The 14,810-nt window shown below is 42.7% G+C and overlaps 1 protein-coding gene across 2 annotated transcripts in view; it reads left to right on the plus strand.

Moving 5' to 3' along the window:
• The first annotated feature begins 5,065 nt into the window (after nt 1-5,065).
• The window catches only part of Rock1 (Rho associated coiled-coil containing protein kinase 1), a 108,409-nt gene continuing 98,664 nt past the window's right edge, over nt 5,066-14,810 (plus strand). The window contains exon 1 of one of the 2 annotated variants that reach the window (XM_027403636.2): nt 5,066-5,338. In XM_027403636.2, coding sequence (XP_027259437.1) covers nt 5,246-5,338 — 93 coding nt within the window. In that variant the 5' untranslated portion in view covers nt 5,066-5,245. The remainder of the gene's footprint in view (nt 5,339-14,810) is intronic. The other variant, XM_027403635.2, reaches the window with a different exon arrangement.

Consider the following 14,810-nt stretch of genomic DNA (forward strand, 5'->3'; position numbering starts at 1 on the left):
ACTTCTCTATGATCACTCCCAACAATGCCTCATTCTAATTCGTCTAGCAGTATAGTTTCTTCACTGTAGGTTCTAACATGAGTCTCATTTAAATTAAATGTTTTCAGTTGTCTGAATCACTAAGCCCAGAAAAGTTAAAAGAAAAATGGTCAACTTAGTCTATATGTTTTCATAGAGTTACCAACTCTATAATCTTTAATTGGTGACTAAGAACATTTAAAAAAAGATTCTAGGAGCTGGAGTTATAGCTTGGTGGCAAGACACATGCTTAGAATATGTGAGGCCCCAGCCTTAGTACTGAGCAACAACAATAACAACAAACCAAACTCAAATAATCAAGCAAACCCACAGACCATCTATTGTTATTCTTCATCCTTAAAGAAAAGCCATGTTTAATTTTTTAAGCACAGTAAAGATTAAAAGATACTCCTTTTTACTAGTTCTGTTTTGTTTACAAAAACTTATTACACCTTTTAAAAGATTTTTCTTTGTTAAACAGCATTTATGAACTTACAAAGTATATAATACTTCATGAATTTGCCTGTTCTTGCACCCAGGTCATGTTAGCCTTTTATCACTTCAGTTTTAGTTGTATGTACACTGCAAATGTGATCATTACATCTTATTTTTCTCACTTTGCTACAAGTCATGGAAACTCCAAAGGATGCCACTGGTTCTTGTACCCAGTGTTTAGAAATGGCTATCCAATCCAATGTTATTAAACACTGTCAAGACCTTCTTTACTCTGAACCTACAAAATCATTTTACATCTTTCCCTATGGACCATAATCATATTAATCTTTCTCTTACAAGGAATCATTTAAATTGTTGCTGATGCAAACAATACAATGCATTGTTGGCTCTCCATTTGGATTGAACAGTAGATGTAAGTCTTCCCAGTATTACTATTGTTGGGAAATTCTCTCTGTTCCATTTTGGTTCCTTTATGATTAATGATCAAGTAAGCCGTTAAGATCTTGAGCACCTGTTTCCCCATCTGTGGTACAGGTATACTCATAACAGAGTTTGTTTGAAATTATTATATACATCTTAATCTCTCTCTCTCTCTCTCTCTCTCTCTCTCTCTCTGTGTGTGTGTGTGTGTGTGTGTGTGTGTGTCTGTCTGTCTCTCTCTGTGTGTGTGTGTGTCTGTCTGTCTGTCTGTCTCTCTCTCTCTCTGTCTCTCTCTGTGTGTGTGTGTGTGTGTGTGTGTGTGTGTGTGTTTGTGTGTGTGTGTGTCCATGTTGGTATGCCATGTGCATGTGTTTAGTGTGTGTGGGGGTATCTTCAGAGGCCAGAAATGTCAACTCTTCTGGACCTGGTGGTTGTGAGCTGCCTGAAATGGGTTCTATAAAGAAAACTCACAACTTCTAGAAGAGCATAAACTGCTTTTAACTTCAACACTTTGTAGAGCAGTGCCTAGCTCTTGGTAAGCTATTTGTATACATCTTAATATATCCACCCTCCCCACCCCCCATTTTTTTTGCTTTTCCAAGACAGGGTTTCTCTGTGTAACAGCCTTGGCTGTCCAGGAACTCACTCTGTGGACCATGGTGGCCTCAAACTCACAGAGATCCACCTGCCTCGGCCAAGAATGGGTGCTGAGATTAAAGGCGTGCACCACTGTCACCCTTCAGCATCTTAATATATTCTTAAGTTTCAATAATAGAACATCATCTGCTATTACTTTTGCTTCTTAAAGAAAAGTTATTATAACTGTAGGGGGACAGGATCAACCAAAGAAACACACTTTGGCCCTGCAACCAGCGCCAAAGCAAAACACCCTGACCCTGAAACCAGATCCAAAGAAACACACTTTGGTCCCAGATTGAGAATCAGTGAAAGAAATATGTGCTGACCCTGAAATTAGAGCCAAAGGGCTAAAAAGAAACAAACTTGGGCCCTGAAACCAGAGCCAAATCTGCCCCAACCAACTAAATAGAAAATCAACCAATCCCTGAGCAGGGAAAAACCAACCAATCCCTGAGAACAAGACCTAGCCAATCTGAGCTCAAGGGATTGAAATCTGACCAATTTCCACCCTGGAAATCTTCTCTTTGGAAAAACTCTGCCCCTAAGAAGCCCTGTGCCTCTTCCATTTGCCGCTGTCCTCTTCACACTGGCAGAGGCAGCCACTCTTCTTGATTTCTCCCTCCCAATAAATCACTTGAATGAGGTTTGGGTGAGGCATTCTTTCACTGGAGCAGAGATGGATCCTGGAGTAGAGCAGAGCAAGACTGTAACACTTTTGCCAGGTAAACCTTCCCCTAGCCGATCAGGGGCAGAGTTGTTACACTCCAGTGAACTGCAGTAGAACTGTAACAACTTCGATGTGGAAGTCCTCCCTTACCAAAGTAGAGCTGTTACACTGGGGAAGCCTTTCCCTGGAGCAGGCCTGTAAGCCACTACACTTACTGTCACCTATGTTACTCCTTGACTCCTGTTTGCCAAAATACTTTTCCATCCAAGCTGTAACATTTAGTATTCCTTAGCTCCTGACTGCCAGGATCCCTTTCCACAATACTTACAACAATCATCAGAATAGCCTTATAGGTAAATACACATATGCTTCACATATACTTCTGGTAGGGTTATTGTCAATAACTTAACTTTATTAGTGTCTTATTGTCTTAGCTACCTGTACTTTTTCAAGTGTTTCCAAATGGAAAGCAATAATGTTCAGTTCTCTGAGAAAAAAAAATCCTAAGAATATCTTAAAATGGTAATAAAGGACAAGCAGGGCTTAGGAAATTTATTTCAGGGAAACTGCCAGATTATTTTCAGCCCTATGTTTAAAAATAAATCTAAATCACATGACTGATTTAAAATACTAGGGCCAAGAAAAGTCACTGCAAAAACATTTAATAAAATACCCAAGGGGGGCTGGAGAGATGGCTCAGGGATTAAGAGCACTGGCTGCTCTTCCAGAGGTCCTGAGTTCAATTCCCAGCAACCACATGGTGGCTCACAACCACCTTGAATGAGATCTGATGCCCTTTTCTGGCCTGCAGGGCACATGCAGGCAGAAGACTATACTTAAAAAATAAAATCTTTTAAAAAAATACCTGAAGTTTGTACCTAGTTTTCATCTTGGTTATGATTTTCTGTGAAGGCTTACTTCTTATCTTGATTTACACAGTGGACTTTATAGCTAAACATTTCTTGTACCTAATAAAATGAAAAAAGAAATAAACATTCAAACAATGAAGTGTTTCCCTAACCTCTAGCTCCCATGCTGGTGAACAGTTTAGAAGCCATTGCATTGCTTTTTATACAGGGGCATTTGGTTCATCTGTAGCATTTCCCAGTGTGAGGTAAAACACACCCATATGTTCAACCTCCAGAAATCTTTCATTTATCTATGAGCAAACCCAAGGATTGATTAGAAACAAATGCAGGTTGGCTTTCAGCTGAAGGCAGTGAAAAACAATCAGAAGCCTTTCAGCCTGTCACCCCACAGTCAATGAAGAAACTGAACTAGGAGGAGATGCCCATTATTTTCATAGCCCACATTAGTTGGGATAAAACCACAATTCTAAGTTTTACTGAGTGCCCTGAAGTTGAAAGAGGAGCATCAAGCAAGAAGACGAAACTAAAAGTTGATGTGAGAAAGGCAGCAGGAATAGCTTAAAAACATCGATTTTTTTCTATGAATTTTTCCTCTTTAATCAAATTGCGTTTAACTTTTATTGACTCTATCTTCCAGAGTCAATATTTTAAGGCTCTCTTGACACACACGGCGTGGGAACGCCGAGTGTGCCTGTGTGTGGTGACTTTTCCCATGGCATCGTAAACAGATTCAGCGTGGTGGGGCTCAAAGGGAGCTGACCAGAGTGGTCTGGAAAATCCAAATTCCACCGGTGCAGAAATAACTCTTTGGTACCTCCGGACAAAAAACATCCTCCTGCCCAGCCCAAAGTATCTATCTCTGTGATACCAAGCGTCAGGCCCAGAGGAAGCGAAGTTGGGACACCCGCCAGTAGCACCGCGACAAGCAGCAGCGAAAGGTCCACCTCCGCCCGGACCTCCGCGGCGGCTCCGCCCCCTGTCCCCGGGCCAGCCCGCCCCGCCCCCTGTCTCCCGGCCAGCCCCGCCCCCTGTCTCCCGGCCAGCCCCGCCCCGCCCCTGCTCCCGGCCAGCCCCGCCCCGCCCCCTGCTCCGGCACCCCGCCCCGCCCCTGCTCCCGGCCAGCCCCGCCCCGCCCCCTGTCTCCCGCCAGCCCCGCCCCGCCCTCTGTCTCCCGGCCAGCCCCGTCCCGCCCACCTCGACAGTCGCGACCCGGCCAGCCCCGCCCCGACAGGCGCCGGCGTGCGCGCGCGCGCGCGCGCGCGCGCCGCCCGGACTGTTCCCCTTCCGAACGCCCGCGCCTCGCCGCGCCGCGCCGCGCCTGCGCACTGCGCCGCGGCGGTCTGGGTTTGTTTGAACAGGAAGGCGGACATATTAGTCCCTCTCGGCCCTCGTCGCCCCACCCCCCCGGCGCTCGCCTCCGCCGCTCGCCCTGTTCCCAGCCCGGCCGCAGCCCCTCCCAGAAACTCCCTCCTCTGCAGCCGCGCGGACCCCCGGGTCGTCCTCCTCGCCCGCCGGCCGGCTCGCCTGCCGTCCCGCCGGAGCCTCCTGCCGGCCGCCGGCCTCGCCCTGCCCCGCCGGACACCGCCGGAGCAGCCCCGGCCGCGAGCGGATACGATGGGGGAGTGAGCCCGTGCTGGGGGAGCGGCTCGCGGCCGACGCGGATCCGTGGCCGGGCCGTCCGGGCCGAGAGGAGCCGGGGATGCGGGGTTAGACCGCCCCCGGCGGCTCCGCACCCGCCCTGCGCTCTCGCCTTTCCGCCGCGCCCTCCCTGGCTGCCCCGAGGGAGTCTCCACCCTGCTGCGCTCCCTCTTCCCGCCGCTGCCCTGCCCTGCGCCGCGCTGCGCCCCGCCATGGCGAAGGCTGTCGGGGCCCGCTAGGCTGAGGCGCCTCGCCGGAGCGGCCGGGCTGCTGGCGCCGGCGCCGCCGGGTGTCGCGAGGGGCTGCCGGGTGGGATGCAACTGGGGGCGTCCGGGCGGCTGCGGGTCGCTGTCACCCCCTGCCCGGGGTCTGCAGAGCACACGTCCCCTCAGTGAGGGCGAGCGCGGGGAGCCGGGCGCACCTGGTGAGCCCCAGGTTCCGGCTCGTCTGCCGGGCGGCTGCGTACCCACCGCCGAGGAAGTCGGTGGAACTTGCTTTCCGCTGCGGGTACGAAGATATTGTCACAATTAGCAGCATCATGTCGACTGGGGACAGTTTTGAGACTCGGTTTGAAAAAATCGACAACCTGCTGCGGGATCCCAAGTCGGAAGTAAATTCAGATTGCTTGCTGGTGAGTGCCGCTGTTTGCTTTGGGTTGCCGTGGGTTCCTCTTGTTTGCATTCTGGTTAACTGCGAGTCTCAGGTGTGCATAGTCATCTTGGGAAGATGCCAAATTTCTCTTTTGCAAGAATTTTGGAGCACCTGTAAACTTCATAGTTCGGGCCCCTTTTAAGCAATTTCACTGGTTCCCTGCTGGCTGCTCTCAAGTTAGGTTTTGATTCTGCTGCCAGTCCACCGAACGTAGTTAGAAACTGCTATTGCAGGTCTTCTTATCAGAACGGTTAACACGTAAAAATAGATAGTGTATCCTTTGTAGAATGACGATCTTACTATTAACCTTCCGGATTAGTTTGACAGTAGTATTGAAAAATCTACTATTTACAGGGGTTTTAGAATTGATACTGAGGAAGTGATTTTGAAGATAAAATTTTAGGTGTTTTGAGGCTAAAGAAACTTAGCTGAAACATCTATGGTAACTAATCTTAGGCCAGGCTTTTAAAACATCATTAATAAATACATTTCACATATATTAATAACTCTTTTTGATGGTAGTGAACTTATTATCACTTTAAAAAAAATTCTAAAGTTCGTAGATCATGAAAAGCCAAAATCCTACCTGAAAAATTGTCCAGTCATTGATAGCAAATACAATTATTTGTAAATAATTTACATTTCAGCACTGCTAATACTATGTCACAAACTGAGTTTTTCCATTTACTACTATATATTAATACTCTTTCAGTTCAAACAAAACCATGCCTGTTCCTTAAGCATCTTGATTGACTGAGCCATCTAGTTTAGTTTGCCCTTTATTCCTTTATTCCAAATCTTAAATATTCAACTATCTTTTGGGTATCTTTTTTTTTGGGCATCATATTAGCATCTTGATTTCTTATATTCTAAAATAAATTGTGTGGTTAGTATCCCTACTATCTCTGCCACTAATCTGGGCATTTTGTTGTGAAGTTTTTGGCAATACTAGTCCATGCTTTTGAGTTATTACAAAAGACTTTGAGTAGAAATTGAGGATCTAGATTGTTGCATAATCTCCATTCCCTTACCAGTTGGATTAATCACATTTGAGAATATGGTGCTGTTGGTGGAATAAAAAGACTTGAAATAATTATTTGCACCTCGTACTGGCTACTGTGTGCCTACTGTTGTCCGTCAATAGCTATGTGCCTCTTAGCACTCATAATTTCAAGTTTATGGGTTTTAGTATTACCAGGAGGACATAGGATTGGTTTGGAACAAACCTTTTTCAGTAGCTTTTTGTTTTGTTTTAAAGAGATAGGGCTCTATCTTAGTCATTGTTCTATTGCTGTGAAGAGACACCATGACCAAGTCTATTTTTATAAAACAAAGCACTTAATTGGGGCCTTGCTTACAGTTTCAGAGGCTTAGTCCATTATCATCATGGTGGGGAGCATTGAAGCAGGCAGGCAGGTGTGGTGCTGGAAATGTAGCTGAAAGCTACTCCTGATCTGCAAGCAGAGAGAGACACACACACAAACACTGGGCCTAGCACGGTCTTTGAAAACTAAGAGCCCACCCTCAGTGACCAACAAGGCCATACTTCCTAATCTTTTTCAAATAATGCCACTCCCTGATGACTAAGCGTTCAAATATATGAGCCTATGGGGAGCATTCTTACTCAAACTACTACAGGTTCTAACTATGGTGCCAAAGGTAGCCCCAAGAACACCTAGCCTCAAGCAATGAAATTCTTACTTCAGCATTGTAGGCATGCATAGTTTAGACTAGACTGTTCTGATTGTTAATTTATTGCAAGGACAATAAACAAACTAGTCTCCTATTTCATTTAAACACTTAATAAATGTTTCTATAGATCCAAATGTGAATTCAAATCCAGGTCTTGTTATGTGTGAGCTGGAGGAATTTTGTTTGTTTTTTGGGGGGATAGGGTTTCTCTGTATATCCCTGACTCCTGGGGGTTTTAGGTGAGTTATTTTAACCCCCAGAAACTCATTTTAACTTAAAGAAAGTTGTTATGAGAATTAAATAATACAAATTATCACAGTTTATAGTGGCTAGTAACCTGATAATTGGCAATCATTATTGTCATATTGTAGTGTTACGTTGTCTTCTTTAAGTGCAGAGTAATTTACCTGACACTTAAGGTTATAATCCAGATATGTATTGTTGAAACATCCAAAGAAAATATAACTGAAAATGTAGACATTAGATGGATTCAGCTAGGGGAGGGGTTTTTGGAGAGTGTTCACACAGTCATGTTTTATTTTGAAGTTATGGGAATTAATTCTAGGACCTTGCACAAATGCTTTACCTCTGACTTACATCTCTAGCCCCTTAGTCAGGATTTATAATGTACTTGCGGTAGTTTGAATAGGAATGTTCTCCTTAGGCTCGTATATTTGAATGCTTGATCATTAGGGAATGGCACTAGTTGATAGGGATTAGGAGGCATGGCCTTGTTGGGGGAAGTGTGTCACTGGGGGTACACCTTGAGGTTTCAAAAAGCCTATTTCAAACCCATAAACCCTCTTCTTCCTGCTGCCTTTGGATCCAGATGTAGAACTCTTTTTTGTTTTTTTTTTTTTTTTGGTTTTTTGAGACAGGGTTTCTCTGTGTAGCTTTGGAGCCTATCCTGGCACTCGCTCTGGAGACCAGGCTGGCCTCGAACTCACAGAGATCTGCCTGCCTCTGCCTCCCAAGTACTGGGATTAAAGGCATGTGCCACCAAAGCCCAGCCCAGATGTAGAACTCTTAGGTAACATTTCTGCCTGCCTGCTGCCATGCTCCTCACGATGAAGACAATGAATTAAACCTCTGGAACTATGAGCAAGCTGCAACCAAAGGCTTTCTTTTGTAAGAGTTGTAATGGTCACGGTCCCTTCACAGCAGCAGAATACTGACTGTCTTAGGGTTTTATTGCTGTGGAGAGACACGTTGTATCATTGGTTTATTATTTAAAAGCTAAAATTTACACATTTAAATGATATTGGGGTAGAAATACAACTGTAGGCGCTGTCTTTGGGTTGTGCTGTTTTTTTGAAGTAGTTCCTAAACTGACTTTAATTATTCTATTTTGCACTTGGATTTATATTTTTGTAAATTATTTTTTATAACTCAACCTTTTTTTTTTTTGGTTCTCAACCTTTCTAATGCTGTGAACCTTTAATATAGATCCTCATGTTGTGGTGACCCCCCCAACCATAAAATTATTTTTGTTGCTTCTTCATAATTGTAATTTTGCTGCTGTTATGAATCATAATATAAATTTCTGTGTTTTCCAATGGTCTTAGGCAAGGGTCATTTGACACCCACCTCCCCAGAGGGGTTGTGACCCACATGTTAAGAGCCATTGCTCTAGCTAGGGGTTTGTGCTTTTTGGTAAAAAATGATAATCAAGATACTTGCTTTTATATCCATTATAATATGTGTGAGCCCTGAGTGGTGGTACAAACTTGTAATCTTAATACTCAGGAGGTAGAGGCAGTTCAAAGTCATCTTCAGCTACATTGTGGGTTTAAGGTCAGCCTGGGCTACAGGAGATCCTGTTTCAAAACAAACAAACAAAATAAAACAAAACAAAATGCCCTTCCCATGAGTGAATGAGTAAAATATGTGTATGTATTTTATTTTTGTAAAACATAGCTCTTTTCTGTTTGGGATTATGAAATACAAAGTGTACTTTCCTTGTAATTGCTAAGTGACTAGTAGGAGGCTAGGTACTCAAAGTCTGATATTGTAGAGAGGCAAGAGGTTATCTTTAACTTTTGTCATTATTTAAAAGGTTAGCTAACCTCCAGTAATACTTTATCTCTAAACTGAAATAGTGGGTCATGTTAACACCTTTTTCTTTTTGCTGTCACCTAATAATACTTGGTGTTTGGAACTCTAAAAGACTATGGGGACACCATCGTGAGTTTAAAACAGTAATGGATCCTGTTTTCATGGAATTTTATAATTGTAGGAAAAGTAGTAAATGTCTATCATATTAAGATAGTGTTTGGGTAAGGCTTTGCAGGGAGATAGGGTATGTATGATCCATGCTTTTACTTAAAGGTTTGGGATATATTTAAAGACTTGTGGTAAAGCTGTCTTGAGTGTTGTCTTAAGGTTTCTATTTCTGTGAAGAGACACCATGACCACAGTAACTCTTCTAAAGGAAAACATTTAACTGAGATGGTGGCTTATAGTTCAGAGGTTCAGTCCATTGTTATCATGGTGGGGAACATGGTAGTGTGCAGGCAGACATGGTGCTGGCTATATGTTAATCAGAAGGTAACAGGAAGTGGACTGTGGCACTGGGTGGTATCTTGAGCATAGGAAAACTCAAGCCCGCCCCCACAGTGACACATTTCTTCCTATAAGGCCATACCCACTCCAACAAAGCCACACCTCCTAGTAGTGCCACTCCCTATGAGCTTATGGGAGCCAATTACATTTAAACTACTACATTCCACTACCTGGCCCCCATAAGCCTATACAGATATAATACAAAATGCATTTAGTCCAACTTCAAAAGTCCCCATGGTCTGTCACAGTCTAGTCTCAGCAATGCTTAAAATTACAAAGTTCTAGGTCTCTTTTGAGATTCATGGCAAATATCTTAACTGTAATCCCCTGTAAAGTCAAAAAAAAAAGCAGATCACATGCTTCCAACATATAATGGCATAGGACATACATTACCTTTCCAGAATGTTAGGGAAGGAAGCATAGTGAGTAAAAACTGACCCAAAGCAAGACCAATCGCCAGCTGGGCAAACTCCAAACTCTGCATCTTCATGTCAAGCTACTCTTCAGGTCTCAACTCCATTCAGCTTTGTTGACTGCAACACACTTCTTTCTCTTGGGCTGGTTACACTCCCTGTTAGCAGCTCTCCTTAATCCCATAGTCTTGCATCTCCAACATCTTGGAGTCTCCAAGGCAATCTAGGCTTCAACTTCACAGCTCCACAAACTGGGCTCTTTAGTAGGCCTCCATTTGGGGACAGCCTTAATACAATGCTGGACTCAGCAGCTTTCTTTAGTCTTGAGGCCCAAATTCCATAACCCATTTTGTTGTCTATTCTTAACTGTAAAGCCAGAACTATGTGGCTAAAACTGCCATGTTCTGCTGCTTCCTGGGATTGGAACATGGCCCCCCTGTTCAATTTTATCTTCATCAGCTTTCTGTTTTTGATTGTTACCTTTACTGCCTAAGTTTGGCTTTCCTTGAATTTGCTCTGTAAACTAGGCCGGCCTCAAACTCGGAGATCAGCCAGCCTCTGCTTTCTGAGAGCTGGGATTAAAGGCGTGCACCACTACACCCAGCTCTAGACTTTCCTTTAATTCCTTTTCACAGGTTGGAAATTTAGCTGGATGAGATCTTGCCCTGAGGTCACCACTCCCTTTATTCCTTTTCTTAATTTGTTTATCTCCTTGAACAGAGGCTTTATTTAGCTCCTTACCATATTTTTCCTTGGTCAGCTTGCTCCTTTTCATTATATATCTTTATTAGAGTTATCACTAATAGCTACATGACAGAGTCTGTTTTGAGATTTCTTCTGCCAATGGAATTAATCTAAAACTCTTGACTTTAGCCTCAGGCAGACATTCCCTAGACAAGAGCAAAATGCAGCTACTTCCTACACCAAAATATCACAAGGAAGATTTCTAGGCAACATACTAAAATTGTTATCTGAAACTTCTTGAGGTAGGCGCCGCTCTCCCCCCTTCCCCCATCAAATCACATTCACTACCACTGTCTTCCTACTAGTATGGACCATTAAGCAGTGCTTTAAAACATTCCACTGCTTTCCTAACCTAAAGTACCAAAGTTCATATTATTCCAAACAGTAACATGGACTGGCCTATCACAGCAATACATCAGTCCCTGGTATCAACTTCTTAGTTACAGTTTTATTGCTATGAAGAGACATTTCTTTTTTTTTTTTTTTTTTTTTTTTTTTTTTTTTTTCCCTGAAACAGGGTTTCTCTGTGGCTTTGGAGGCTGCCATGGAACTGGCTTTGTAGACCAGGCTAGCCTCGAACTCACAGGGATCCACCTGCCACTACCTTCTGAGTGCTGGGATTAAAGGTGTACGCCACTGCTGCCGACACCACCCAGTAAAAGAAAACTTAATTGAGATGGTGGCTTACAGTTCAGAGGTTCAGTCCATTATCGGTGGGGGGAGGGGCATGGGGTCCTGCAGGCAGACGTGGTACTGGCTACATCTTGATCAGAAGGCAACTGGAATAGACTGGGACATACAAGAGACCTCAAAGCTCACCCCTGTAGTGACACATTTCCTCCAACAAGGCCACACCTGTTGCAACAAAGCCACACCTCCTAATAGTGCCACCCCTATGAGCTTATGGGGGACCAAATTATATTCAGACTACCAAAATTGTGTCATTTGTGTAATTTTCATACATGAGTCTGGATTTTGTGAATCAGATTCACTTGAACTTGTTTAAAAATGGATTCTGAGCTTATGCCTAGCAAACAAAAATCAGAGTATTTGGGGATGATTCCTAGAATTTTGCATGAGATGTCGGGTTCTTAGACACATTCAAGCTGCAAAACTAGTTCTAGTGTGTGGGGGGGGTGTACAATATTTGAGTTGACTTTGGTAATTTTATAATGAAAAATTTCAAACATACAGAAGAAAAGTAATGTACCCTTGTTACCCAGCATTTGCATTTCTCACTGTCCATCATTCACCCTTTTCTTACTAGAGTATGTTAAATTCTGTGTATTATTTCACCCGTTCTCTCTCTCTCTCTTTGTGTGTGTGTGTGTGTGTGTGTGTGTGTGTGTGTGTGTGTGTGTGTACTCTAATGAGCATTCGTGTTTATTTTAGTTTATTTTGTTTGTTTTTTTGAGACAGGATTTCTCTGTGTAGTCCTGGTTTTCCTAGAACTTGCTCTGTAGATGAGGCTGGCCTCAAGCTGAGAGATGTGCACCTGCCTCTGCCCCCCAGTATTGGGAATAAAGGCGTGTGCCACCAATGCTGGGATTTAGTATGTCTTAAAAATAAAATAAAGGAAATTTTCTCATAGCCCCAATGAGTATTATATCTAAAGCAGGCATTCCTTGTTATCATTAATTTCCAATTTATATTTATACTTCTCAGAGTATCTAAAATATTGATTTTTGTTTTTTGTTTTTTTTTTAATCCAGTTACTTTATTAAAATCTAGGTATCTGCAAACCAAACAGTCCTACATTACATGTTAACTGGTTTTGTTTTGTTTGGTCTTTTAAGACTTTTAAATGGATGAGCAGTGGTGGTTTAACTGTGTTGGACTTTTTAGTAATTTTTTCTCATTGATGTGACTGTTTTCTTTTACATCACATCAAGAAGTAGATTGTGTGTAATTTTAGTATTCTTTCATATTTATTAACTAATTCTGTTTCCAGAAGGACTTGTCACTACCTATGACTGTTTACTTTGAAATACATTTCATGATACATAGGATGAATTCTTCAACTTTTAATTGCTACTTTGCAGAGGAAGGTATTTTTTTTGAGCCTTCCTGTGATAGGCTTGGCACAGACAGACTGTTCAAGAGTGTAGATAATAGTCAAGGAAACCCTTTAGTGAGGTGACAGTAGTACTTTTGGGACTACCTGCCACTGACTTAGGGACTAAATGAATGAATGAAGAGAGAAATGGGGGTGGAAGTTCCATGGAAAAGGGCCACATGTTCTAAGTAGAAACCATCATTTTGATATAGCAGTTGGCAGTAGAGGAGCCCAGGGGATGTCTCCTGGCTGCCTTCTCAACCCTACGGTCAGTCTCCTATGGTCTTTCTTTACCTGAAAAGCTACTAGGAGTGCATGTTTTTTGCCTCTGCCTCCCAAGTGCTGGGATTAAAGGTGTGTGCCACCACCATCCGACTGAATGTTGGAATTTTTAAAGAGTATAATAAAAAGTTCACTAATTCTAACTACTTTCAGTTAACTTTGTTAGATGTAAGTTTATTTACATTTCCAACTGTTAAAATTTAAATGAGATGCATTCCCCATGTGTTAATGTCCTTGTCCCCATCTGGTGGCATGTTTTTTTAAAGTTGTATAATATTTGAACATGGGGCCTAGTACCTAGGCCAATAGAACAGGCTCAGCTTTGCTTCCTGCCAGTTCTGTGTTTCCTGATTGCTGCTGTTTATCTGGATAGAGCCATTGCTTCTGTGGTCCTGAGAAATGTATCCATAAGGTTTGCCTGTAGGCAAGTCTGTGCAACATTATGGATGGGGAGGGTACAGCCCATTGTGGGTGGTGTGCCACAACTGCACAGATGACCCTGAGTTGAGAAGCAAGCTACTAGCCATGAAGAACTGAGTCAAAACAAAGCTCTCCCTCGGAGAGCTGCTTCTTTCAGTTGTTTTATCACCGCAGTGAAAAGAGTAACCATGACGAATGACTATTATGTTACCCTGAGCACACCTAGTCTTCATCATCTCAGGAACTAAGGAGGGTCAGGCCTGCTTAGTTACCTAGAGTGGAGAAAAGTAACTACACCTTGTCAAAACATTGTTTCAGATACAGTAGTCTTACTTTTTTTGCCACTTCTATGACAGGAGAAAAAAAATAAAATGTTTTCCCAATTGTTACCACTCACCTGCTTTTAGTTGTTTTCTATTCCTATGACAAACATCATAACCAAAAGCAGCTTGAGGAAGGAAGGGTTTGTTTGGCTTATACATCCTGGTCACAGTTGAGGGAAGCCAAGACAGGATTTCAAGTAGGCCAAGAACCTAGAGGCAGGAACTGAAGAAAACTCATTAAGAAACACCGCTCACTGGCTTGCTTCTGATGACTTACTCATCCTGCTTTTTTATATACAACCTAGCACTATCTGTCCAGGAGTGGCACCACCCACAATGGGCTGTGCCCTCCCCCATCAGTCATTAATCAAGAAAAATGTCCCCACAGCCTTGCCTACAGCCAAATCTTATGGATTCCATTTTTTCCAAATGACTCTAGCTTGTGCAATTGACAAAAAAACTAACACGTATACTCCCTAAAGGGGTTACTCATCTCATCCTATTTCTCATAGCTTGTAGTTGTACAGTGGGTAAGAGCATGAGTTCTGGAGTGGAACTGGTTCTGAACCCAACAAAGTTAGCCACTTATTAGCCTTGTGACTTTGGGCAAATTTCTTATGAGTTTTTAAGATTCAAGTGTATCATGTTCTAGTAAGATTAAGTATACCTTTTCTTAGGACTGCTAGGCATGTTAGAAAGGGTAATGCCTAGAAGTTCCTGATAATGAGTCAGGGTTAGCTATCATTGTCATCATTCATGTTGTTATTTATCTTCATTACTTTGACCTTATAGAAAAGAACTTGTGTTATCAAGTGAATTATTATTTACCTCTTCGTTCCACAGTTCAGCTTTTTTATTTAGTTGTATGATCTTGGGTAAATTATCTAACTTAGTTGAGCCTGAATAAGTGTATATATAGCTTATAAACTTCAGGATCATGGTAATACTTCATTTGTTTTA

This window comes from Cricetulus griseus, chromosome 2 (genome assembly GCF_003668045.3).
Source record: "Cricetulus griseus strain 17A/GY chromosome 2, alternate assembly CriGri-PICRH-1.0, whole genome shotgun sequence".
NCBI classification, from domain to species: domain Eukaryota; kingdom Metazoa; phylum Chordata; class Mammalia; order Rodentia; family Cricetidae; genus Cricetulus; species Cricetulus griseus.